At 44.4% G+C, this 27,278-nt stretch overlaps 1 protein-coding gene across 4 annotated transcripts in view; it reads left to right on the top strand.

The window, feature by feature from the left end:
* Nucleotides 1-5,618: 5,618 nt before the first annotated feature.
* FAM124A (family with sequence similarity 124 member A) overlaps nucleotides 5,619-27,278 on the top strand; it is a 66,867-nt gene continuing 45,207 nt past the window's right edge. For 2 of the 4 annotated variants that reach the window (XM_076009441.1, XM_020290382.2), the window contains exons 1-2: nucleotides 5,621-5,849; nucleotides 13,964-13,995. In XM_076009441.1, the coding sequence (XP_075865556.1) occupies nucleotides 5,782-5,849; nucleotides 13,964-13,995 (100 nt within the window). In that variant the 5' untranslated portion in view covers nucleotides 5,621-5,781. Of the gene's footprint in view, nucleotides 5,850-13,963; nucleotides 13,996-27,278 lie in introns of all 4 variants that reach the window. The other 2 variants (XM_076009439.1, XM_076009440.1) reach the window with 2 other exon arrangements.

Raw genomic sequence — 27,278 nt, 5'->3', positions numbered from 1 at the left:
ATAAACAAATTCAGTAAAATTGCAGGATACAAAATCAATATATTGTACAAAAATTAGCAGCATTTCTCTATGCCAACAGTAAAAATATGAAAAAGAAACCAAGAAAGTAAGGTAGCTACCAAGAAAGTAAGATACCATTTACAGTCGCTACAAATAAAATAAAATACCTAGGAATAAACTTTACCAAAGAAGTAAGAGATCTCTGTAATTAAAATTATAAAACACTGATGAAAGGAATTGAAGAGGATGCTAAAAAATGGAAAGATATTCCATGGTCATGGATTGGAAGAATCAAAATTGCTAAAATTTCCCTACTATCCAAAGCAATCTACAGATTCAGTGCAATCCCCATCAAAACACCAATAGCATTCTTCACAGAAATAGAAAAAAAAAAATTCTAAAATTCATATGGAACCACAAAAGACTCAGAATAGCCAAATGTAGTAGGTGAAAGAGGGAGGATTTGAACTCATGCAGTGTGGCTGGGGACAAGGCTCAGTCCTAACCATTACAAGATCCTTCCTCCTACATGAGACAGCTTCAAAGGCAGTGCTGTGAGCTGAACTGTGTCCCTCAAAGTTTGTGCGCTGAAGCTCCAACCTCTAGTACCCCAGAATGTGACTGTATTTGGAGACAGAGTCATAAAAGGAGTGATGAAGTTAGAACGAGGTCATAAGGGTTAGCTCTAATCTAATCTGACTTTATAAGAAGAGGAAATTTGGATATATGAATAGACCCCAGAATGCATCCAGAGGAATACATCAAGAAGGCAGCCATCTGCAAACCAAGGAGAGAGGCCTCAGAAGAAACCAAACATGCTGACACCTTGATCTTGGACTTCCAGCCCCCAGAACCGTGAGAAAATACATTTCTGTTGTTTAAGAGACACACTTTGTGATGGCGGCCCAGGCAGACTAGCACAGGCAGTTAGAGCTGGGGAAGGCTGGGCCACGGAAGGACAGTGTGCGAATGCGGAGAGCACAGAGGGCCATAGCTTTCCAAGTCTAGGTTATTAGAAAGATAAATAAGTGACCCAGCCACAGGTCCCAGAAGGAACGTCTATCCCCACAGGGGCCTGAAGGGCAGCGCCCGGAGTCTAGGGTTTCCCTTGCATTCTTAAATTTCCACAGCACTTTTCCAGGAGTCTTTCACATTCCTGTCTCATTTTACGCCCACCAGCCCGCCAGTTGGGGAGTTTACAGTGGGTGGGTGGTCGGATGTCTGGCATGGACTCCAGATCTTATCCCCATAAACTGCAGGCTGAGAGTTCTTGGGAAGGTTCCAAATCAGGACCACTATCTCTGCTCTCCCTTACCAAAGCATGGTCATTTATATTTTAATGAGATTATTTTCCAACTCAACAGTTTATCTTTCGTTTCATTTATCCCTTTGCCATCTGGTCCCCTTATGTTTGCATGTCGGGCTAGTGGCTTTCTTTGTCTAAGTAGATTTGTCAATAGTTTATAATATTTTTTGGTCATGATCATAATATTTATTTTTCAAGTCAGACAAACTCTTCTGGAGACTTGGAAAAAAGAGCTCTTTTCTTTTTTTTTTTTTTCCGTGTCTCTTTCAGGTTAATTTCTTTAACCTGAAATTTTTGTTGCTGGTAAATAAATGTGTATGTATGTAAGCATAAATAAATAAATAACTTCCCAGACCAACATATTTTCCAGTTCTATTTGCTATTTGATAACCTAAACAAGTATTTTATTTAACAGATTAGATTAGATTAAGCCAGCTTTATAGCAAACAGTATAGATTCACACAACAAAAGTGGCCTAGCTTCCCTCTAAATTGAAACCCAAATCCAGGCAAATCCCATGTTGTGGAGATTTGTATCTGCTTTGAGTCTCTTGCTTTAAAGTTCTTATCTTAAAGCTTCTTATCTCCTGCTTTTTGGCCCCCTCCCAATTACTTTGCGCCCTCTTGATTGCTAACTCATCTCTTTCACCAGCAAAGTTGATGCTTTTTATTTACCATCAGATTATTTTAAGTTCTTTCTCCAGGAAAGGGCTTTGACACTCTAGTCCAATTCTAGTGGCTGATAGCACCGTGCACCCCTCAGGTGCCTGGTGGGGCTTTGAGGAACCTTCTGAGGAAGGCTAGGTTTGGTGGGAAAGCCAGCCATGCCCAGGGGCCAGGATTATAGGTAAAATATACCATGAGAGATGTTCAGACCTTTCTGAGAAAAAGCGATTAAAAAATCCGCAACATCTTGTATTCCTTTGCTTTGCAGTTTCTAATAGGCTTTGAGTCTCCTGTGAGAGTCACATCAACAACCCAATTTCAAGGATGGTGGAAGACTTACAAGGTTTTTGTGAGAATTAAATAGATCATGCATACAAAATCCTTACCACAATGCCTGACATGAGTAAGAACTTTCAGGACAGTTGATGGTCTACCCTTTTCCTCTATCGAGAGACTAAATAACTAGTACCTGAAGGGTTCAGATCCAGAAGTCAGGTTTCATGTTTCCTGGCAGGTTACACTTCTTGCCATACCTCAGTGTCCCTGAGGCTCTGATGGGAACACATTTAGGGTCACAGGCAGGGGACCCTAAGTAGACCGGTGACATTCCTCTGTCCCCATCTTACAGGGATGAGGGAGGAGGACATTGTAGATTTAAGAGATCATGATTTAAGAGATTGATGTTAAAGAGCTGATATATAGGGCATGGGAGTCCACGCATAACTGTAATACAGTGACACTGCTCAAACTTTTCTTCCTCATAGTAAATGCATCGCTGAGTTGCCATCAGACAGTTATGCCAATGATGAATGGTAACACTTGTGTCTCTTGCAGGTGAGAGGACCCTGAATCAATGCATCATGTTTAGATGTGGCCCGGAGTTTTGGTCTGGTCTGACCTTCCTCTGGATATTTGAGAAAGGCTGACATCAAGAGCATCTCATTTTCCAGGACCCTTCATCTAATGGCCATGCTGACTTTAGCTTTTCCTCCCTGGCCTTTTTCCTAGTGCCAACTTTCTGAGGATAGACGACTGGCCCATCCATTAGCCCCCCCAGGGAGATGGCATGGACTCCACCCACATTAAATGGACCACCTGGCTTCCTCACTCACTGACTGGGTGACCTGGGACCGGGCACTTAAACTCAGTGTGGCTTAGTTTCCCCCACCCTAAAATGGAAAAATAAGCCTACTTCACAGAGCTTTGCAGAGGATTAAATGAGGTACACATTTGAATTGTCCCTACACAGAATAGACAAAGGCAGGTTCCCTCATGGCTGTAAGGATAAAAAATGGGAGAATGTTCATTATTCTTACCTATTTGGCCACCTTTATCATTCCCTTCAGTCTGGATTCAATGACACTGTATTTGTCCTTCTATTTCCAAACATGCTATAATGGTCTAACGGTGACTTCCTGGAGGTGTCTTATTTATGTCGAATGTCATTTATGTAGCTCCAGTCACCCACTTGCCTTCGTGCCCTCCCACCCCCAATGGACCACTCAGTGCCCCACCCTCTTCACACTTGCAGGTCTCTCTCCTTGTCACCCCTCCTCACTCCACGAATATTCATCGCCCTAGGGACTGTCCAGGTGTTGGGGCTACAGCAGTGAACAAAACACACCTAGTCCCTGCTCTCATGGTGCTGGCACGTGTGGGGTAGGGATGGGAGGGAAAGACAGGTCATTAGTAAATAAACCTATCATCTGCCAGCTACTGGTGGAGTTTCAAGAAACAGAGTCGGGTAAAGAGATACTGTGATGTAGGATCAGTCAGGAAGGCCTCCATGACAAGGAGCCATTTGAACAGAGAACTGAGGGGAATGTAGAAGGGTAGAGGAGTCTTGCAGAAAAGTCTGGGAGAAGTATTCCAGGGAGAAGGAACAGAAAGTGCAAAGGCCCTGAGGCAGAAGAGGGCTCAAATATCCCTTCCTGAAAGAGCTTTCTCTGCTCTCTCATAATTTAAATTATGTTCTCTTTCTTTCTCTAGGGCACACTATTCTTTTCCTTCATAGTGGGTTATCTCCATCTGTGTTTTATATAGATTTTAATATATGTAGACACAGACATAACTTAATTAGCCTCCTCTCTGGATTGTATGCTCCATGAGGGCAGGGATCTTATCTGTTGCTATTTTCCCCCATTTGTATATCCAGAGTTCACTCTCCTATCTGGTATTTAAATAGTTATTGAATGGATCGATAAATTAAAAGTGATTATTATTAACACTGTGCAGTTAATCACTCACAATGTTCTTCACCCCGATAGAGAATTTTCTTTTAGAAATCAGTGCATGGAGTGAAAATCTCCTTTAAAGAACTGGCATGCTCCTTTCTTTCAGTGAATGAGCACCAATTGAATATAATATGTCCATTTCTGTTTTGAGTGCAAGGAATTTTAGGCTCAGTAAGGACAATTCAGATTTAGCATTGGCATATTTGCCTATGTTTTTTCTGGATGATGAGATTGCATTTCTATTGTTTGTGAATTGGATTTCTCTTTGGTGTAATTTATTAAAAATAAAAATCAGAAAGGAATGATATATAGGTAGGTAAACAGGAAGGAAACAGATGGGAAGAAGAGAGGGAGAGAGAAAAGGAAACTATATTCCTCTTCAAGGTATCGCTTGTCATCCAGAGTGACACTGCTTTGCAAATTGAGATTGGGGGTGTGGCTGGTCATGATAACTGCCTGTGACTAGTGCTTGGCATGTATCCAGACCCGTGCTAAGTATTTGACATACATGATACCATTTAATTCACCACGGAGATATAGGGTGGATATCAATACCCCCAACTTTCAGATGAGGAAATTAAGACTCAATGAACTTAAAAAACTTGCCTTAAAAGAGAAGAAAGTTGAAAAGAGTGCCTGCCAATGGCTTGGACAGGGCTGTCAGAAATACATCCAAGTTGTTCAGATCTCCCCAGCTTGGCTGTGGCCTCATCCTCTTTACAGGAGGTAATAAGCCCAACGACAGTGACCATGAACTCAGCCTCAGCGGCGGACGGCGATGCTCTATAAACATCCATTATATTATCCCCTTGCTGCAACAACCCCTGAATTGCAGGTACATCCACTGCTGTTTAAATTATTTTTAAAGGTATCTTTTTAAAAATAGCAAAAGAATGCATGACACCTATTGTAAACTGGCAAGCCGGGCGGTGAAACCCCACTCAGACCTGTGCTGAGAAAGGTGATAATGCATGCAGCGTCGGTATTTCTGAAGAAACTATACGAAAACACCCAGGTGTTGGGTGTTGGTCCCCAAAGGGAAACAGGTCTCTCCCTGCCTTCACGGTGCCCCCGGGTTTTCTCGGGGCTGCCGGCAGTGCGGGGGCCGGGGAAGCTCGGGGCAAGCCGGGGGCCTCCGGGTGCCGGGACTGGGGGCGCAGGGCGCGGGGCGGCTCCGGGCGCACCCACAGCCCCGCGCGCTCAGCGCACGCACAGCCGCGCGCAGCCGTCGGGACGCAGCACACGGCCACGGACGCTCGCGACCTCACACATCGCGCCCGCGAGCGCGCACACGCCACACACAGGCGCGCGCACGCGAGCGCGCAGCCCGGGCACAGGCGCGCGCCGGGCCCCGCCGGGCGCCGAGGGGCGGGGCGGGCGCGGCCGCTGGTGCCCCGCCAGGCGCGGCCGGGAGAGGGCGCGGCGAGGGGCTCCGCGGCGGGCGCCCGACTTGTTTGCCGGCTCCGGGGCCGCGAGACGCTCGGAGGGAGCCCGCCCGGCTCGGGCTGGGCTGGGCTGGGCTGGGCTGGGCGGCCGGGAGGGAGCGCGCCCCGGGTCGCGCCGGCGCCCGCGAGCCATGGACCCGAAGGCTGGCGGCGGCGGCGACGAGGAGGACTGCGTGGACTCGGGCGCCGAGACCGGAGGGTGAGCCGCGCCGGGCCGGGCCGGGCCGCGGGCGGGGTGCTCTGCGAGTTGTGCGGCGGCTCCTCCCGGGGCGGGGACCCACCTCATCCCCGCGGCACAGCCGGAGCCGCTGTGGCGGGACGCGGCGCGGGGACTGCTCCTCCGGCCGGACCCCACCGGGAAGCCCGGGGGCCGGGGCAGGCCCCGGGGGCAGAGCCGAGCGGGCCCCGCCCGGGGACGAGAATGGAAGGACCCGAGGCGCAGTGCAGTCCCACCGCAGCCCTCTTGCCCTCCGCGCTCACGTGGGGGGCGTGGGGTGCCAGGCAAGCGAGTGTCCCCTCACCATCGTCAGACAGACGGGGATGCTTTTGCACCTGTGTCGACCTTCCGCGGGGACTTTCTCTTGCAGCCCCTGGAGCGCGGCCCTGGAGATGGGGAAAGGAATAGCGGGGCGGGACACCCGGCACCCACAAGTCTTTCAGAAGTCGGCTACGAGGGTAGCATTTCTCGTTTACGGCTTTATTGTGGGACTTTTTTCTATGCTGCTGAGACCCCCTCCTCGTCTCCTGCAGTCCCGCCCAACTCCCTCCTCGCTGAGTGCACCTGTCCCGGCCGGAACCGGCGGGGTGGGGACAGGGCTGTGATCTAGCCCCGCTCATTGAAAGAAATGTCCTCTTCGCTTCAGCGGACTCAAACAATGAGCTCAAACCTTTGGAGGCTAATTAGTCCTCTCCCAACAACACTGTTTTCCTGCATGGGACAAAAGATAGAATGTCTTTTAGAAGCCATTGTAAAGGCGTCCACCCAGCCCCTATCTCTAGAGGACTTTCCTGTGCAGAGTCAGCGCCACATCCAGGATGCGGGCATTGACCCAGGAGGAAAGGGTGTCCTTTCCTAGCTGGAGTAATCCTGGAGGGGGGAGGGGGGAGCTACTCAGGCTACAGAAAGCCTCATTCCTGGAAGGTCGGGGAGGTTTTAGACTAATCTCAGGATTTGGCAACCCTTTGAGGGCAGGCTGAGAAAGCGGCCCCAGAATGGACTCAAAGTTCATTCTGACCCCCGGAAGCCTAGGTGCAGCCCCTCCTGCCTCTCAACCCCGCCCTTCCCCTCAGGCTCCACCACCACTCCTAGCCCAGATCTGCGTCTTTACTTCCTAGAACACTTACCTAGCAATGGGCTTTCCCTGTTGTCCACACTTAGGATCATTCGTGGTTCGATACAGCACCCAATTATATTCTGGTGGAGTAACCTGATTCTGAATAATGAACTCCCTTGCTTTTCCCCACGTAGCGCGTAAGTGGCATTGATCAACTTTGATTGAAGATCCTTGGCTTTTTTTCTTTTTCTTTCCTGCCTCTAATTAGCTGGACCGTGAATAGAAGAAACAAAGCAAAATTAACCAGCTCATTTATAGCTGGGTTGAATGAAGCATTCACTAGTCCATTCATTTTCAATTTGCTGAGCTCACCTACAGGATATTTTTCCAAGGGCTCTGTCTTAGGGAGAGGAAGTCCTGACCCAGGAGGTGATGTTGCCCCAGGATCTGGACATCAGTGTGACAGCTGCCAGGGCTCCTGGGAGGGGCACACTCATGCTGACACCAGGGTTTCTGTTCTCTGCCTCTGAAATGTGTAGTTGCAACAGGACAGAATTGTTTAAAGAATTCTTTGTTGTACCACTAGCATCCTTAAGTTAAAGATAAAGGTAAAATGGCATGCCCATGCATTTAAATAAAATAGTTTCAGTGTGTATGTATTAGTCTTATGTTTGCCATATATTCCTATGAATTTTAGTTATCAACAAAAGCTGTTTCTAGCCTAGTTTTCTGGAGCTTGCCTCCCCCCCTTACCCTACTTGGCTCTCATAAAGTGCTACCTGTTGAGATTATGCATAAGGATTGTGTAGAAAACACAAAATTGATGTTTGTTATGATTATATTATTTTTTAAATGCAAATCTGATCGTGTGCCTCTCCCTTTGGAACTTTTATGGCTCTGTCATCTATAAAGTGCAAAGACTTTAACGTGGCTTATAAGCCCTAACATTTCGGAGTCCCTCCTTCTCTCTGGCCTTGTCTCTCAGCAGGCCCTTCCTTGCACCCTGCACCTACCCATGTCTGACAGATGTTTCTGTTTCCTTGCCTTTGTCAAGCTGTCCTCTGCCAGCTATGCCCTTTCCACCTGGCATGCCTGTCCACCCGGTGAAACTCTACTCTTCTTTCAAGACTCAGCTCAAGTGACACATCTGCTAAGGCAGTGATCCTTAATTCGGGGGTCCATGAATTGCTTCAAATTGTATGCAAAATGGTGTGCTTTGTGCATTTGCATGAGAAGAGAACTTATTTTTTGTTTGTTTGTTTTTTAAATTGGATTCTAAAAGTAGCCTGTGATCCCTTCCAAACCAAGTTTGGACAGGGTATGAGACATTTTATTTTCAACACATCGTGTCTGAGGTCTTGTGAGACATCTGAGTAAAGATCTGAGTCAGCAGTTGGGTGTATCTGGAACCCAAGAGAGGAGGTCTACATGATGACATTGCATTTGAGAACTATCTGCCTAACAATGGCAATTGAAGCCCTGAGCGAGATTAAATCAACTGAAGGTAATAGCAAACACCTAGCATTTAGTATGTGCCTTGTACTGTCCTGAGCTTTTACGTTTTTCATTGACTCTTTGAATACTTCGCCAACCCTGTGCAGCAGGTGCTCTTTAGGACCAGACTTGAGAAACTACAATATTTAAATGCCAGATGAACGAGGATGAGCTGATAAAGGAGCCAGAGAAAGAGTGGGCATGGAGTAAAAGAAGGAAGAATGGTGATATCATAGAAGCCAAGAGAGGCTTGAGTCTTTGAGAAAGGAAGGAGAGAGTTCAGCTGTGCTACTGAGGAACTAATGACGGTGAGGAATAATGTGAAGTGTCCTTGGTTAAATGGAGATAATGAATGAAAGGTAGAGTAGCATTTGACAGTGGGGCGATGGAGGCAGGAGCCAGATTAGAGTGGCTCTGGAAGAGAGTAGAAGGTGGGGAAGAGGAGACAGCTAGATTCCTAAGTCAGGAAAAGGGAGGAGCAGAGAGAGGCAGTAGCTGGAGGGGAGAGTGGAGTGAAGGAAGGATTTCCTAAAAATGGATACTATTTAGGCATTCAATGCCAATAGAAAGGATTCTGTAAAAAGGATAAAGAGATAGGAGAAAATATGATAATCCGTAATGTCAGCTCTCTGACAAAGTGCAGGCAGATGGACTTCAGACCACAGGTGAATGGATGGGTTTAGGTAGGAGGTGGGTTTGTCACCCCACAACTAGAGCGAGGGAAGGGAAGGTGGGGGTCTCCATTCCATGATGGAAATGCAGCCCTCCTTCCCAACCTGAAGAGCACGGAGGTTTGAAATAACTGTTTTGGGCAGTTTTGAGTGAGAGCCCAGTTGAGATGAGTGATTAGGCATTCATGGAGGTGTGAGTCTTCCTTGTCTAATTTCCTGCTGCAGTGCTCCAACTACCTAGGTAGAGTCAGGCAGAGAAGTGGTGGGTGGTTGGGATCACCAAGGTTTGGGGTAAGGGGGACTGTTGCTAGGTGGTGTGAACAACACATAGGAGCAAGGGATTTCAGGGCATGGCTTAAGGTGGGCAGACTGAGCCCACTGACACAAGAGCCAGCCTGCTGGCATTCAAATTCCGGCTTCTACTCTTAGGAATTGTGGAACCTTGAGCCAGTGACTTAACCTCTCTCTGCCCTCACTTTCCTCCTCTGTAATATAGGGATGATGATAATAGTACCTACCTCATAGTTGTTGTGAGGATTAAATGAATTTATATATGTAAAGCCCCTAGAACAGTGCTTGGCAAAGTAAACCCTTGGCACATTATTATTTTGCACCACACTATTATTATTGTTGCGAAGAACACTCCAAATGATAAACTTAGAGTTTTATGTAATAAAAATGGTGAACTCAGGACCGCATGTTCTTTAAACTCATCACAGTAGATGCTCTGTTGCTTTTAAATACCTTAAGCAATTTGATCATTATTAAGAACATCCAAGAGACTACCTGGGCGTGCCTCTGTATTATAATTATTATTTTACAGATGAGGAAATGGAAACTTGGAGGACACAGGGCTCGTTAGTGACGTGAATTGAAGCATGCTTCCCACCTGCTAAAGTTGCCTCTCAAGGAGCTGTTTTATCTGTAATTAACTCTCGTTCTCTGCTCAGACATTTTCTTTGGCTTGAAATGCTGCGTTTGCTGTCTGACCCACCTAATACAGGTCAAGACTAAAAGCAAACTAGTATTCTTCAGTGGCAATCGATGTCATTTTGAAGCTCCCATTTTCCAAATCCACTTGAAAGCAAGCCTTGTGCTTCTGTGTACTTTCTGTTAGAAAAAAACTGGCAAGTCAGCTCTGATGGTAGTAAACTATCTTAAGAAACAGAATCCCTTAATAGAGGGACAGGCAGCTCCTTGTACACCCAAATAAAAGCCACTGCTTTTCTATAATGACTGTTTCATTAGTGATGTCCTCAAGATTTGGCCTCTAAGCCTCTCTTTCAAATGTGATGGATTATTTTCACACAGTGGTTTGGTCTGGCATTAATGGACTTCTGCTTCCATGTCCACTGTCACTGAGCTTTTGAACATGTAGGGCCATACCCTGTCCTGATTCTTTGGGTGACCTCCAACTGATACTTCCCTGTGACTTAAGAGATAATAAATAATTCGTTGGCCTAGAGTTTAAACAGGAGGATGAAAGAGAATGGGTGGGATACATTTTAAAATGAGACAGGTTTAAAAAAAAAAAGTAAAAGAGGAAATCTTGTTTAGAAGACCACATGATCTATTAGTACTCAGTTATCTTTGTGTTCAAGGTGGGGCTAGTTAACTCTAAATTACCAGGGCATTTAATTCAGTGCACTGAGAGTTATCAGTGAAGTCCAAGAGGCACTGAGCTGATTTTTTATAGAAATGTCAAGGTCAATTTTACAGAAATGCCAAGATCAATCCTTAAGCCATGATTTTCCTGGAAAAGAGAATTTAGGAAGGTATTCTTTTTATATATACTGTATATCAATTGGCAAGTAGGCTTTGGATAGTGGTAGGCTAGCTTAAGTACAGAACCCTATATATATATCCCTAAATGTGTAATTATAATTAAAATATGGTCAAAGGATCACAACTAACTTTCTGTTGATTATTAGCACAAATAGTAAATAATATATTTGGAAATGTGTCTCTATATGTGTCATGTGCGTGCAAGTACATAATCCTTGTATTACTCTGCCCATCTCTATCATGTGTCCATAAATTTTTCATTCTAAATTCTCTTTCATGCTTCATTCTGGCAGGTTTGCATGTCTTATATAGACCCAGCTGGGTAAATTTTTATGATGTGAGACAAATAAGCCAAAATCTCAAGGCAGGTATTCTACTGCAGTTCCTTCCCACCCTAAAAAAGATGGGAAGTACAGACTTCTCCAGAGAACCCTAATCAGATGCCTGGTTGTTCTCTGGAATTGTTTGAACTTATTTATTAAGCACAATATTGTTTGAAGCTTTACAGTTTGTCTTTCACTGGCAGTATTTTCAGTAAATAATCTTTGGGGGTTATTTGAATATATTTTAAGAGCTATAAAAGTATTCATTCCTCAACTCATTATTGCCACTTATACTTTTCTTAAGGAAAATAAATGTAAAGTTATATTCATAAATACCTCATTGCAGAGTGCTTTGTAAAAGTGGACAACCAGGAACAATCATAAAGGCAACAAAGGGGAAATGGTTGAATAAATTATAGTACATCACTTCATCTAAAATGAGAATTACAGGAACTATGTAGCAGCATATTATGATGATATCAAGTGAAAAGAGCAGTTCAAAATTGTATCTCCGTCATGGCAACCATGTACACATCCCATAAACCAAGGATCGGAGGCTGGAGAGCAATGTGAGGCTTTAAGTGACTTTTGTCTATGAGATTTCTTTTTGACGGTGGACAGGGATGGAAGTTGGGCTGCAGACCTGGGCCACCCCTCATAGAGAGAGAGGTTTGTGTTTTACTAATGAGCTTGAATTTCATCCAGAGAGAGAGATGATCAGATTTGTGCTTTGCAAAGATTAGCTGCTGTATGGGGAAGGAACTGGAGCAGGACGAGTGTGACTGTCAGAAGACCGACCAGTTGGAAGGGCTGACCCAATGGTGCCTTTAGTCAGGAGCGATACGGAGAGATTAATGTATGGAGGGGCAGTAGTTATGCTAGTACCTGTCCTAAAATATGAAAATACCCGTGCACTTTAAGATTCTTCAACTATGTCTCAAATGTAAATTTCATTCTACATACATATCCATCTGTATGCAGATCTTTAAAATGTATGCATATGTGAATACCGTCTGCTTCGGGAGTATTTGGAAAATCCTAGCTGAAAATACTGACACATTTTTAAGAATAAAAGCAATAGCAGTAGCACACATTCTTACTGTATGTTATATTTGAATAGTCATGAAATTTCTTTAAAGTCTAATCATCTTAGGATGATTGTATTGTAATGGAGTTGGTTTCCCATTGGATCTACCACAGTGGATGTTTGTTGAGCATTCACTGCATTTATATACCGTTACATTTCTACGTATTGTTCTGAAGCTTATATCCTGACTGATTCCAGAAAGAATTTAATGCACCAGTGCTGGGGTTACAAATCCTGGTTTCAAGACGGTGCAAAGCCTTAACTCACTGTCGTCTTAGCCAGTGTGTCACCATGTCCTAGACAATCCCTTCTACCTCCTGGCTCTTCCTTGCCACACTTAGTATAAGCCCTCATCATTCCTCACCTCCTGGTCTCCTTACACATAGTTTCACTTCAGTTTCCTAATCAATAAAATGAAAAAAATTGCACTGGATATATGTGAATACAGTTTATAATATATAAAGAGATATGCAAATTTTAGTAGTTGTTATTCTTACCAGTTTTAAAATTCAGTGATTCCATGACTGCTAAAGTATTTCACTTGAAAAAGAGAAAACCACATGCTGTTTTTCTTCCATTTTGTTCCTCTACCAATAAATCAGTGTATCATTTTGAGCAACGTAGGTTATTTTAACTAGTAAGAGGCATGTTTCTCGTGATTTTTTTAAAAGTTTTTTATATACTTTTTTAATGTGGTAAACTCAATGGAGTGAAAATTGGATGATTCCAGAAAGGCAACAGGAGACCAAGGAGATAAAAGGCGTGCATATCTATAAAATTAAACATAATTAAGCAGTTTATTTGCATAACTACATCTCCTAACCACCACAGCAGAATAAATCCCTATGTGCTTAAGTGATTAATTTCCTACTGAGAATGACTTTGGGACGCTGGGGGAAGAAACTAAATAGCTTCCATACCAAATTCGTTGCCAGAGAGGGAAATCTTAACAGCCACATAAGTAGGGCAGAAACTTAGTGGAGATTAAGCAGATCCTTGGCCGGATCCCTGTTCTCACAGAGGCCGAGTGCCAGCAGCTAACTTTTCAGCATAGAAAGTGAGAGGATAATGTCACCCCAACCCTAAACCTGCCTTTCCCCTTTCCCTATCACAGCCCACAGTCTGTTACCCTCATGTCCTGCAGGCTTGCTTCTCAGGTGGACCTGAAGTCAGCCAAAATGTCATGGCACCCTTGTGTTTCCTGATGTTTCCTTGGAAGTGAAAGCCTTCTCGGCTGAGGTTCTCTCTGCCCTCACTGGGATCTTCTGTTGGCAAGAAAACATTTCCCCAGGGTGCGGTGCGAACATTCCAAGGGTGCTCATTTGCAGTGGTTTAAAAATTTTAAGTGAATCTGTGAGTCCCTGAATCTGTTGATAACTTTGGGCCTTCTTCCCAGGAAATAAACAACCATTCAAAAATTTGCCAGCAAATTTAAATGACCTCCTGCCCTCTGTAAGCAGGATTCACAGAGCTGGTGTGAAGGACCCCAGATTCCTACAGTGTCTTCGAAGTTTCGCTTTCAAATTCAGACATGTTTATTTTGCAAAATATGAGCCTCAGCACTATAGTTTTTAATTTGTGACATTCAACACTAGTTGAATGCTACTTATAACTGACTTTAAAATTCTGGCTTGCATTTGGATAAAGAATCCTACTAACACTGAGGTCTTGTGTTTCAGGTCTGACTACAGCCACCTGTCCTCCACCAGCAGTAAGTATCTTTTAAGTGTCTTTTAGAATCGTCCTAACCATCCCCGACATGTCAGTACCAAAGAGGGCCTCGGCGTGTACATGCTTTAATGGTAGGTAAGAATCACCAAAGCCACCCTTGACAAAGAATGTGACACAGGAGGATGTTCCCAATCTGGAAGCGGAGACTTTTCCTGGAGAATTTAATCATACCTTCATTTTAAGACAAGATACGCTACCACTTTCCCTACAGAAATCCAGGCTGAAGGATGTAGCCTAGGCTTAACCAGCTGCTTGTGGGTGCTTCTAGGAAGAACACCTTCTCCGAAGAATCTGAGGCAGCTCATTCACTGAGCAAACATGTATCAAGTACCTGCTACCCACAGGATAACAGAAAGCTCAGCGCACAGCCGCCAGGTGCATGGGGTTGCCCAGCTCATCTCTTGGCAAATCTCCCCCCATGTATTTCTGTATCTGCAGGCAGATACCATTCTCTCTCCAGTGGAAGGACCATCTATCTCTGACAAAATCCTGAGAAGTGTGTTAACAGCAATACTGACGCAGGTTGTAATTAGGGAATTTGGCTATCACTTTTCCACTTAAATGTAGCTAAAAGGAATATAGGCATTTTTATCAATCCATCTTCCTGTATTTGTAATTCCTGGCTTACACATGGTTGTTATAGATGGCAAAAAAAATGATTAGGAATATGAATATGTGTATAAGCCATTCTGAGCATGAAAAAGGTGCTTATATTTAATATTAAAGTACAGGTAAATGTACTCTTGGGAAATTATGCCTCAAAATTAGAAAGAATTTATTGCAATTAAATTTACTACATAAATGACCAAAGCCATTCAGATTGAGCACTTATTTTAAAATAACAAAAAATAATTGTCTTACAATAAAAAGCCCTGATTTTTAAAATCAGTAAATACCGAATTGTTTTGCCCTATCTCACTATCCTGTTAAACTCTCAATTCAAATAGTTCCCAAATGGGAAGACACTTAATTGGATTATTCCATTTATTGATGCTTAGTTTGCCTTTGCAATAAGAGACAGTGCAGAAAGCTGTATATCTGGAATTGTAATTTAGTGTCAAATTATAATGTATTTCATTATTAGTATAACTGCAACTAGCAATTTCTGGTCAATTTCAGCCAACTGGAGACCCAGCACTGCCCCTTAGTTATTAAGAACCATTAGTAATAATGAGAATAATGCTCCAGTGAACTGCACTCATTCCCTGAAGCTCTTGCATTCCTAAAATCAAAGAAAGCTCTCTTGAACTCTCACTCTCTCTGGGCCACCATTTTCATTCCACTGTTTTGCCCAGAGGCTACATTTCTTTAAGAAATTATTTTTCAAAAATACTTGCCTGAAGCCTTTCCTCAATTTGTAGCTCTCAAATCAGTCCTCTGGGTCATAACAAAGCCCCTCTCTAGTCATCAAAACTGGTAATTTGGTTTGGGATGTTTTCCTCTCCATTATTTTAATTGCAGTCTCTGAGCTGGAATTTCTGTTAGTACAGCTGGGATCAATACCTTGTTAATTGCTCTTCCATTTTACTTTAAATATTTGGTGGTTCCTGCCTCATTCTTCAGTGTCAGGGCCTCTTAGTAAGTATGTATGTATGCGTTTCAGTTAGGAAATGCATTTGGCTACAGATAATGGACAAAAATAAAAACAAGTAGGGATTTGTTTTCTTTTAACATTAAAAAAAAGAAACCTCCAGAGGAGGCAGTGCAGGTCTGGTGTAGAAGCTCCTTTAATTGTTCTACACCATTCTCGGCTTTTGGCTTCCATCCTTGGGCTCGCCTCAGAGTTACAACGTGGCTGCCTCCACCACAGCCATCACATCCTTGTTCTGGGCGGGAAGAAGGAAAAGGGAAGGGCAAAAAGTACCTGCCAGCTAAGTCATCCCGCTTTTTAAAGAGTTATCCCAGAGACTCTACCCAGTAATTTCGGTTATCTCTGTTGGCCAGATCTTGGTCACATGTGTATCCCTAGACACAAGGGAGTCTGGAAAATGTTGTTTTCTTTGGCTACATTGCCACTTAAATCTATTCTTTAAAATGTAGATGTGACAGTGCTACAATAAGAGAAAGTATTTTCCGAGTAGATTTTTAAAATAATATTTCCCCATAAACTAGATAATCGGGCTCCAGGGGCTGATCAGAGAGAAGGGTGATAGTTTTGTTATGTATCCTGAATGTCTGAGTTGCAGGGCTACTCTCCCGTCACAGTCGGCCCGGCCTGGCACCCTCTGTGTCCAGCGGGGCCCAGGGCTGCCGGGCTGCAGCAGCGTCCCAGTCCCCGTTTGTCATCCTGGGAGGAGCTTCTGCATCTCATTGTCATTCTGCTGCTGTTGTCAGCTTCTCTCAACTAAATGGCTTATTTCTGAGCGATTCCTGATTCCCATTTGGGACTCGAGAGTTGATTCTAATCGTTCACTATCAGAAAATGGATTGTTCTGTGTCTGCGAGTGGTTCTCACTCAACATTCACATGATGCGCCTTCACCCATCTGTTCCTGTGTGCACAGGAGGGGGGCATAAAGGCTTCCTTGGGGTGAGCTAGCATTCCTGTCGCCCTTGTTGCCTGTTTGTCCGCCGCTGGGTTTCCATTATTAGGAACCGTCCCCAGAGCTCCCTCCAGAGAACACCAGGCACTCTACACATTAGTTGTTATCTTTTCCCTCAAAGTGCAGGGGGCCGCGTCCTCCTGCTGCCTGCCCCAGGGGAGAGAAAGAAAGGTCGTCGCCGAGGGGAAAGGCACAAGAGCACTGGCGGGGTCAGGTGTCCTGGCTTCTAGTCTGGGTTCCCCCAAGAATGAGCCATGTGCTCTCGGGCTGGTCATGTACTTCTGTGAGCCTCAGTTTCCTCCCCTGTGGAATGAGGAGGTTGGGCTGGGAAGCCTCTAAGGATCCTTGCAGAAGGTCTAGGATGTTAAGATGGGAATGTCTTAGAAGCTCCTTTAAAAAGAGGGAGAGGGAAGGAGTGAGGAATCTATACCTCTTCTCTTTGAACCAGAATAAAAGTCTGGAGGCCTGGGCATCCTCTCTGCAGTGTGAGCGTCTCTGAGTGGTGAGCTGCCTTTGGGTTGGTGGCACTGGAGTGTGGTGAGAGGCGGCGGCAGCTTTTTGTCCCCCTCCCCTCAAAGAACTGCATGGGAGTAGGGCGGGGGTGGACGTGTGGCTTGTCAACCATCATCCTTTTTTCCATCCACCTCATGGATGGCAGAATCACACTTCCACCGGCTCGTCCTGTCACTGCCCAGCTCTGGGGGAAGTGGCTGAGGGGCCTCTTTAATGGACAGCTTGGTTTTGTTTGGGTGAATGTTTTCCAGTTGCAACTGGTTCCTTTGCCTTTTTAGATTGACAGGGAAGGCAGGCTTTTCCTTTATGTTTTCTGAAAAGCTAAACACACTGTTGGCACTCGGGAGATCTCAGTAAATCATAATACTTGCTAAGGAAGATGAATTTAATTTATGCTCTCAGAATCAAGTCGTTTTTCCAGAAATCTGGTTAGAAGATCATCAAACTGCTATGTACAATTTGCATTCTTATGTGATTTAAATAAAAGGGGGTAAATTTTATAAACAGAGCAAGAGAAAAGCAATAATTATGCCAGGGGAAAAAAATCAACTCTGCCACGTAATACTAATGAAATTCCCAACTTGTGTGATTGAATATTCCATTTAAATAAGGATTATAATCACACTTGGAGAATTACTCTTAGAAGGTGCCAGGAGCTTAAAATGATATTTTTAGGAAAGTATGACATTTCTTGAGGATATCTAGCCCCAGAATAATGCCAATAGGAAGTAGTCAAAGAATTAACTAGTTCTCTCTCTGAGGCTGTTCCACAGGGATCTCCTCTGTTTGCCCTTCTAATTTTGGCCCTAAAACTGTCACCCCTTAAAACTCAGTACCATCATTAGCTCTTCACCTGGCACCCTAGACTGCCAGTGGTGGCAGTGTGTGCCACTTCAGACTTTGTGCTAAAGTGCTAAAAGGCCAGGTGAAATGATCCAGAGGGCATCTCCCAGTTCCTGGCAATGTCCTGAGGAATTCTCTGTGTCTGTGGAAATGGGGGAAATGGCCATGCACAGTGTGTTGTGCTGATTTGAGCCCAAGAACATGTACCCAGCTATGCAAAAACAGCACATATTATGGGTGGGTGGAAGTCACTAAATTTGTTCTTCAGTTTACCTGGGCCTCAGATTCCTACCCTCTTCTCTTAACAGCTTCCTCCTCTGTCCTTCCAGTGGCTTCCCTATTTCCTGCTTATGTCCTCTGTGCTGGCCCAGAGCTGCCACATGCTGTACGTTCAAGGGTGTTCTATTCCCTTGGCTTTCCTGGGCCACCGTGTCTCTGAATTGCCCTCCAGGGCAGCTCTGACCAGGAGCAGCTAATGCTCTGGGCCCCTGGACACACTGGAGGGAAAAGGGTCATGTGGATCATAGGTGTTGTTCAAATAGGAAAGTCCAGGCATCTTTGTTAATTGCAAGGCGCCATAGCTGGTCTAGAGCCACCCTGGGGGCTTGTCAGTTCTGCCTCGCTGCTCTGCCTGGGAAGACATCCCATCCCTTCCTGAAGCTGTCTTTTCTCACAGGCGCATCTTTCCACATAAATGCTGCCTTCTCCCTTTAGTTCCTTAGTAGTTCGAACAGTTCCTTGCAATTTCAGGATACTCATGCATGATATGTTTTGATTTTGGTTTTGACCATTTTTGTGCAACCCATCAGCATTTTAGAGGGAAACATAAGCTCATTGTGATTTAATTAAGCAATTAAATTTGTGATCAGCAAATATAGGAGCTTTAAAAGTAACACATGGAAAAGATAGATTGCATACTGTGGAACTCAACGCTGATAGGGAATATGTGAGTACACATGATCTGTGTCTCCATATCTAAGAGCTAAATGCAGACTTGTAATAATGAAGTATCTATTATTATTTTCTTTGTGCTTTCATTAGAGAAGATTATAACTTATTAACACATTTTGCTCATTTTAGAGCCAGTTTTTATCATGTCTCCTAAAAAGGAAGATTTATATTTTGGGAGAGGTGATAGTAGGCAGTTTAACTTTGATGCATTTGTATGAGTTATCTTCTTCATTTTTCTCTCAAAACAGATAGTCTTTCAGAATCTTATTCTATAAGATCTAGGCAAAATTCAAATCTATTCATTAATCCTCTTTTTTTTTCTTTCGAGACTGAGTCTCATTCCGTTGCCTGGGCTAGAGTGCTGTAGCGTCAGTCTAGCTCACAGCAACCTCAAACTCCTGGCCTCAGATGATCCTCCTGTGTCAGCCTCCCAAGTAGCTGGGACTACAGGCATGTGCCACCATGCCCGTCTAAGGTTTTCTAATTTTTGGTAGAGACGGGGTCTCGCTCTTGCTTAGGCTGGTTTCAAACTCCTGAACTTGAGTGATCCACTGGCCAAAGCCTCCCAGAGTGCTAGCATTACAGGCATGAGCCACTGCGCCTGGCCTCATTAATCCTCTTGAAGAACAATTTTAGCTATTGAACTTACTTAATTTTGTAATTAGCATGGAGTTGGCAACATACACAGGTTTGCAAAAAGACTCAAAATCTACCTACTCCATCCTAAGCTTCACAGTCAAAGCATCAAAAGAAAAGTCACCAATAGGCCGGGCGCTGTGGCTCACGCCTGTAATCCTAGCTCTTGGGAGGCCGAGGCGGGCGGATTGCTCGAGGTCAGGAGTTCAAAACCAGCCTGAGCAAGAGCGAGACCCCATCTCTACTATAAATAGAAAGAAATTAATTGGCCAACTGATATATATATAAAAAATTAGCCGGGCATGGTGGCGCATGCCTGTAGTCCCAGCTACCCGGGAGGCTGAGGCAGAAGGATCACTCGAGCCCAGGAGTTTGAGGTTGCTGTGAGCTAGGCTGACGCCACGGCACTCACTCTAGCCTGGGCAACAAAGCGAGACTCTGTCTCAAAAAAAAAAAAAAAAAAGAAAAGTCACCAATATTCTCTAAATTAGAATGTAACCTTTTAGACAAAGTGCATGGTAGAACTTGAATATCTCAGTTCAGGTCTGTCACTGTTTTCATTAATTTCCTGCTTCCTCAGTTCCCAGAGAGCTTATTAGTAATACTAATGATGTTGTTTGATGTACTGTTATAAACCCCGCAGTTGACATAGAACAAATCAAAGCACTGGGGAGGTGGTACACTTATTTGCAAGTGGAGGAAAATCATGGCGTTTTGAATTTCTACTCTACTGCTCTGCAAAGCTAGAAGCACTTGAGTGTGCATCTTCTGGCAAATAAACCCCAGATGAGAACTACTTCCATTTCTATTACGTTTAAGACCCTGTTCTGGCACAGCAGTCAGATTCATGTGCAGAGCTGTCTCAAAGGAGATTCAGAGTAAGCTGCCGCGTGGCTGGAACAAGTCTGCAGTCCTCGATGAGCTCTCCATGAGTGGCCGTGTGGTAGACAGTGGTGTCCGTGATAACGTGCTCCATCTCATTGTGTGCTCTTGGCTGCAGAGACCAGTGAGAAACCTCTAAGATGCTGTGCACGTGGCTAGATCCGTCTGATTTCCTTGTCCAGTCTGATTTAGCATGTAGCTTGCAGATGACACTAATAAAAAGTCAACAGGGCCGGGTGCAATGGCTCACGCCTGTAATCCTAGCACTCTGGGAGGCCGAGGCGGGCGGATTTCTCAAGGTCAGGAGTTCAAAACCAGCCTGAGCAACAGCGAGACCCCGTCTCTACTATAAATAGAAAGAAATTAATTGGCCAACTGATATATATATAAAAAAAAATTAGCCAGGCATGGTGGCGCATGCCTGTAGTCCCAGCTACTCGGGAGGCTGAGGCAGAAGGATCGCTCCAGCCCAGGAGTTTGAGGTTGCTGTGAGCCAGGCTGACGCCACGGCACTCACTCTAGCCTGGGCAACAAAGCGAGACTCTGTCTCAAAAAAAAAAAAAAAAAAGTCAACAGGCCTGGCTGTGTCATTTATGGCAGGTCTGGGTTTTTTAGCCACTCAAGTGGAGGCTTAGCGGCAGCCTCAGAGCCACACGGCGCCGGCTGGCGTGGGTTGGGGTATCCCACTCACTCCATGTTCTGTTTGCTGCCCGGGGAAGGTGTTCCTGGCCTGGCACAGCACATAAAATCACCACACTGGCAAACTGGCTGCTCAGATGTGGTCCGGGGACCATTGCATGAGCATCACCAGGGAGCTTGTTAGAAATGCAGAATCCTGGACCCCACCCCAGGCCCCTGAGCCAGGTGAGTTGCATGTACTGAAAGCTCGAAGAGCACCAAACTAGTCCATCTCCCCATTAAGCAAACTTGCTCTTAAATCATCCCTGTTACCGGCAGCTTATCCACATCTCTTACTTTTAAATTCTAGTTTTTCAAATCTGCAGGCTCTAGGATCTGCATAATAACTAGATGAGAAAAATTTTCACTTGATAATATTTAAAATGTTTTCTTGATAACTTGAAAGAAAGAATTGTGTTCCTCTGCTGAGAGTGGTTTATTTTAAAACACAGACTGTGTCCTTTATGAGGCAAGCTAGAGGTGTCTGTTTTGGGTTCGTCTGAGAAGCAGGTGGCAGCCTTACCTACGGCACCATGGAGGTAGCAGACAAAACCTGAGATGAATGGAGCTACTGAAGCTGGACGTGAGAGTGCATTTAGACTGTTCCCGGATGGCGCGGGGTCTGCATAGCCAGAATCCTCTGAATGGGAGCCCGAAACACTAGACAGCATTACTATTTGACAGTTGATAAGAAAAAAAGCAATAACCAAAACGATACGCATCAGGAAATCAGACTGTGAGCACAATACACTACACAGACGACTCTTCTGATGCTCTGCTACACTGACATCCGTTTCCAAAAAAATATGGTGTAGCCCTTCTGGCTTCAAAGATAAGTTTTAATTGTGTGACTTCAACGACACAGGGGGTGTTGATTTCTATCCAGGATATGAGAGAAAAATGGAGGCGGACTGCTCGTGACTGTATTTTTTTCCTCCCTGAGAAGCTGAAGTGGTACTTCAGGGACATCTGGTCTCCCAAGGTCCCAGGGTGGAACTTGGACACCCTCCACCCCCTGCAGGGAGAGAACAAAAGTGAGGAGCTGCCACTACTCTTGCCCTTGATATGCCTGGTGCTTTTCTCATTTTTAAAATAATTTTTATTACCCAAATAGTACATAGTCATTGTAGAAAAATCAGAAAATACAAATTAGCAAAAAGAAGAAAACCCAGAATCCTACTATCCAGAAACAACCAGTATTTATAATTTGGTGTCGCGTCTGCCTTTATAGATTTTTTTTTCCTGAGAATCTATAATATAATTCTACATATATAGAATTCTTGGTAATAATTTACCAAAAATGGTAGCGTATGTATTGTTTTATAGTATAATTTTCTCACTATGTTGTGAACATCTTCATACATCAGGAAATTCACTGGCACAATAGTTTGAGTGTCCATACAGTGTCCACTGCATTTCTGTGCTGTTCTGTACTCACCAGCGCCCTATTGTTGGTCCTGTAGGTTGTGTTCATTTTTTTCACTATTATAAACAGCATTCCTAAGAACATCTTTGTACTAGGTCATTGTGCCTATCCTTCATTACTAAGATAAACTACATTTGGAATTGCTGGGGGTAAAAAAAGTGTGTGTATTTTTTTTAAAGTTTCTGATCCCTGTTGCCAGGTTATCCTCCAAAAGCAACATTTCAGTGACCCACAGGCATGGGTGAGAGTGCTCTGGTCTCACAAAAATTATGATTTCATGTATAAAGAAGAAGATTGTCCGTATAGATATGTACACCGATAGATATTTTAAGCAATGACAATGAACAAAAATTGCTGTATGGAGTAGGTTATAAATGGGAGACTTTCAGGCTTCAGAGACCCACAGGTTGAAGTCTTTTCTGTTTTTCTCATTGGAAGTTGGTATTGACGGCAATCCTATTCCAACCAGAATAATCCTATTCTGGTTATGGAAGGGAAGGAATGTTCCATGTACTCCCACTCCCCGTTTTATTTTGATCTGACCCCGATGTCTTCTGATGTTATCGTTGGCACAAAAAGGTAGTGAAGCTGAGCTGTTGTACCTGTGCTTGGGAGATGGATTTTCCTTTTTGTAACAAGAATAATTGCAAGAAGTCTTTCCTTTGTTGATTATGGGGAGAATTGGGCTTTCTGTACGATTCCATATTTAATATTTCACTGCTTTAGGCTTTCAATATTTAATATGAATATTAATTCTCTTCTTCTTGTTTCCAAGAGGATAGTGAGGCTGAAGTGTGTAGGGTCACAAGCTGGCCTGACAAGCTGGCCTGAGACACTGGAGGTCCCTCTGTGGTACGGCATGCTTACGGGGTCACCATCAATTAAGTTGTAACACTTTCTACCATCCACTGAGAACTTCTATAAGAACCTCCTGCTATGATGAGTATGAATTTCCCATCAGGTATAAAGCAGAACTGCTGTATTTCTCTATACTTGAGCCGAATTTCACTCTTGAACTGCCACGCTCACCTCCCTGGCAAGCGAAGGCACAGTCCTGCTCCGTGGGGGAGGTTGGGGGGGTTCCGCCCCTGCAGGGCTCACCTCAGTAGAAGTTCGGTCCAGGACCCTTTCTCAGAAACCTTCTGGGCTACAGACTTGGTTCAGGTCCCTTCCAGTTTTCGTCCTCTCATCAGTGTCACAGACTTGACACCTTCAGAGCTAGAAAAGCCACCCTTGCAGCCTCACACGTCCTTCTGTCCTCTGGTTCGTGGTGTAAACCCTCTGGCTCTAGGTTTTTTGCCTTTCTTGGTTCAGAAAGTTTTTTCTGTTTCCAAAAATCCCAGCTTTTACAATGGAGAGCTTTGCCTTTCAAGACTATTTCCTCTGCTATGCATTGAAAAACAAAATTCAGAAACTTGATTACAGGGTTTATCTACCACCATCCTCCCTGAAGCAACGAACAGCCCAGACTCTGCAGGTGGAGGGCCACAAGGTGGTGAGAAAATCTCGGGAAAGGAAAACTTAGTCATTATCTCTGCTTTTCATCCTCTGCATCATTTAGAATGTATCCTCTCTGGTTTGCATTTTTCTTATATTTGTCACGTGTGAATGTCTTGCTTTCTCAATTAGATTGTAAGTTTCCTGAAGATAGACGAGCTATGTCTCCTTCTGCTTTGCAGTCCTCAGGGCCTTTAGTGGGAGTGGGCGCTTGAGGGCCAGGCACAGCTGGAGTGCAAAGGGAAGAGCCCTGCACTGAGCTGGGGATTTGGAGATGTTTGTGCTCTTTTTAGCACTGCCATTGACATGGGCAAGTCGCCCGGCCCCATCCATAAAAACGAGGAGGCAGGAGTGACAGTCTCATTTGTCCTTAACTTTCTAGTCATGTCCAGTGAGTGTGTTCTCCAAATGGGCCCCCGGGTACATATTTTCTAAGGAGACTTGGAAACAAGGACCAGACACTTGTCAGTGTCATATTGAAATTGGCGAAGCCTTGGAATATTTCACCGAGTTTTAGGCCAAACCACCAAGTCCCCAGGCTCCATTTCCTACATTGTTAATTTGATCATGAGCAAAGCCAATGCCAGATTTTGTCGCCGATTTTTCTACTACAGCGTTCAGGATGTATTTTATACTCACGTACATAGTGTCTTAGAACGGTGCTAATCATTGTTCATCTGATTTCCCAGTGTCTGCTGGAATCAGTCCGTTTTTAAAACAAATCTTCATTAATGCAGTTGTGCGGAAGCCTCCCCTAGCCCTGGCGTAAGACTGAGAAGCCTGGGGTTCCCGGATGCATGAATCCTTCCGACAGGTTTTGGCCATCTTCCTCTTCTTTTGTCTTTTTTCATTTTGTTCTGTTTTGGTAGCTTTCTTCTATTAATATTTCTTAAGATGAATACTAATTCTCTTCCTCTTGTTTCCAAGCCCTGCTGTGTCATCTCCAAGTCTACAATATTTATTTTACTGAGCTCCTGACAATATCAGGATGACTTTTCTACACATGAAAATGACAAGTATATAATATAGTTTAGAAAGAATTAAAATTACTGAGGGGAAGAAAGAATTCTGTATAAAATGCTATAGTCTCTCACGACATTTTGAACCCTCAAGTTTGTGTACAGAGGAGCCTTAGTATGTCGTTAAGCATGCTGCATCAGGGCGTGTGCTACCCATGTTACCATCGCATAAACTTTCAAATCCTGATAGTCCTAAGGATAGTCCTAAGAAGTGTGCTGGATATGTTTAAGCATTTCTAGCTGCATTTATAGCTCCTCAGACTAATTATGTATCAACGTCCTGGTCCTCTCCCGGATTTGTGTCAGGCTGTGTCAGAATTTAAAGTTTCTTTGTCACTCTCTGGTTAATGTCTGGCTTTTGCTTCCCTCTTGTCCTCCCATCACAGGTGGGCATGTTTCGGGATGATGGACCTCAAATACATTTAAAGTAAAATGGGTGTCCCATCTCCAAGAGGGGAAAAATGTAGGGTATCTAAAATATTTGCATTACTTTCCATATTATTTCTTTCTTAATAGTGTCCTGGTTTCAGAATAAGCTCAGGAATACAGATCAGACATTCATGCCCCTAACATTGTTTCTGCAGCAGATGATGAAAACTGAAAGGGCAAATAACTGCAGTTATTTGCAAAGGCATCCTTCTTACAAAAGCTTGAGAGGGCCTAAGAACCAGAAAGATTCCTGATGGTCCTCCTCTGCCCAGTGAAAATTCAAGTTTGGCTTAACTATTTCAGTCTATGTTCAGTGCCTCCATTCCAGGAAAGTTCTGTGAATTCAGGCCAAGGGAGGAGAACCTTATTATCTGTATTTCGAACATGGTTTGGATTCCCTGTATTGAAAGTCCTACATGTCACCTCGCTGCCACTACAATTCACTATTCTCAACCCTGCATCTAATTGCAACTTCATGTGGGAGCTGGCACTGGGACCAGCCTTGCCCATTTCACAGCCCAAAAGCTGCAGGCTGACCAAAGGCCTTGTCAAAATTATAAAATTGCTCAGAATTAAGAAATTCTAAGATTTTATCTTAAATATTAGCAGGGTGAGGGGGTTGCTTACAATTTTTTAATTGGTTCAAAGTTTCAAAGAATTGGCTTTAAAAACTGTGAAAAAAAGAGAGGAAGGCAGGTTGTTCATTACATTACGGATGAATAGAGTCTCCTGGGAAGGAATTTGGAGGCCCCTTTCCCAGGGCATTTATTTCTGGCATTCCCGGGAGGCCGTGCAACACAGTGGGGGGAGGGTGGCCCTCTCTGGGGGTTTTGTGTTCATTGTCACTCCGGAGCTTTTTCCTGTCACTCTGGAGCTTCTGACCTGATCTTTACTCACACTGTCAGCCTGTGCCCTGGACGTGTCTGTGTTGTGTGTCTGACCTACAGTCTCACCTGGGTTTTCTGCCACTGGGTCATGTGGGCCTGGTTGGCAGACTGCTGTCCTAGCCCCCAAGCTGAGTGGGGCTTTAGAAATGCAAAGAAGGAGTTTATTCAACCTCCTGAGTGTGAGGAGACAGGCTCTCAAGCCAGGCTCCAGGGCCAGATTCTCTAAACCGAATAGCCCGCAACAGGCTGGAGGTTCCCTTGTTCAGAGTCTGTTAGCCCCCTGGGGGCTCACGGGACACTGAGGTGTTGGCAGTGAGTTTGGCGCTAGAATGGTGCATGGCAGTTTATTCAGTTGACTGTAAATAGTTATGGCTGCTGCCTTGGAAACCTCTTACTATACCCACGTTGAACATGGGTTTGTTCAGTGAAGTGTCCTTGGCGCTTAGCTACCCAACTTCATCCGACATGTTTGTTTGTTTTCGTCCCAGCACTAGATTATAAGCTCGATGAAGGCAGAGACTGTTTTTTTCACCCTGTATCCTATAGTGCCTGGCACCTGGTAGGTGATGAGTAGACATTCCTTGATTAAATAATGATTGCAACAGAATTACAAATTGCCAGTGACAAACTGGGAATAAAATGACAGTGATATCAGTCATTGCCCAAAAATTCTAGAAAGGGGTATCTGAGCTTGTCATATCCTGAGACTTGTCCAGGAAGTCCCTTTGGAATGAGAGACATACCCACCATTGGTGAGTGGGTGCTCTTGGGGACACACCAGTTTGCCAGTTCTGGGAGGAGAAGTCTAGCGGGCACCAGACAGCAGGAGACAGCACAGGCAAGGCTGGTGTGGAGCCCTGGGCTGCAGAGAGTGGCGGTGAGGGGTCCTGGTGCAGGAAGCATTGAGGTCGCCAAACAGGAGGTCCGGCATCTGGAAGTCTATCAGCATTTGGGACTGCC

This window comes from Microcebus murinus, chromosome 13 (genome assembly GCF_040939455.1).
Source record: "Microcebus murinus isolate Inina chromosome 13, M.murinus_Inina_mat1.0, whole genome shotgun sequence".
Lineage (NCBI taxonomy): Eukaryota > Metazoa > Chordata > Mammalia > Primates > Cheirogaleidae > Microcebus > Microcebus murinus.
Note: the sequence above shows the minus strand (reverse complement) of the source record. Positions and strands in the feature narration are given on the sequence as shown.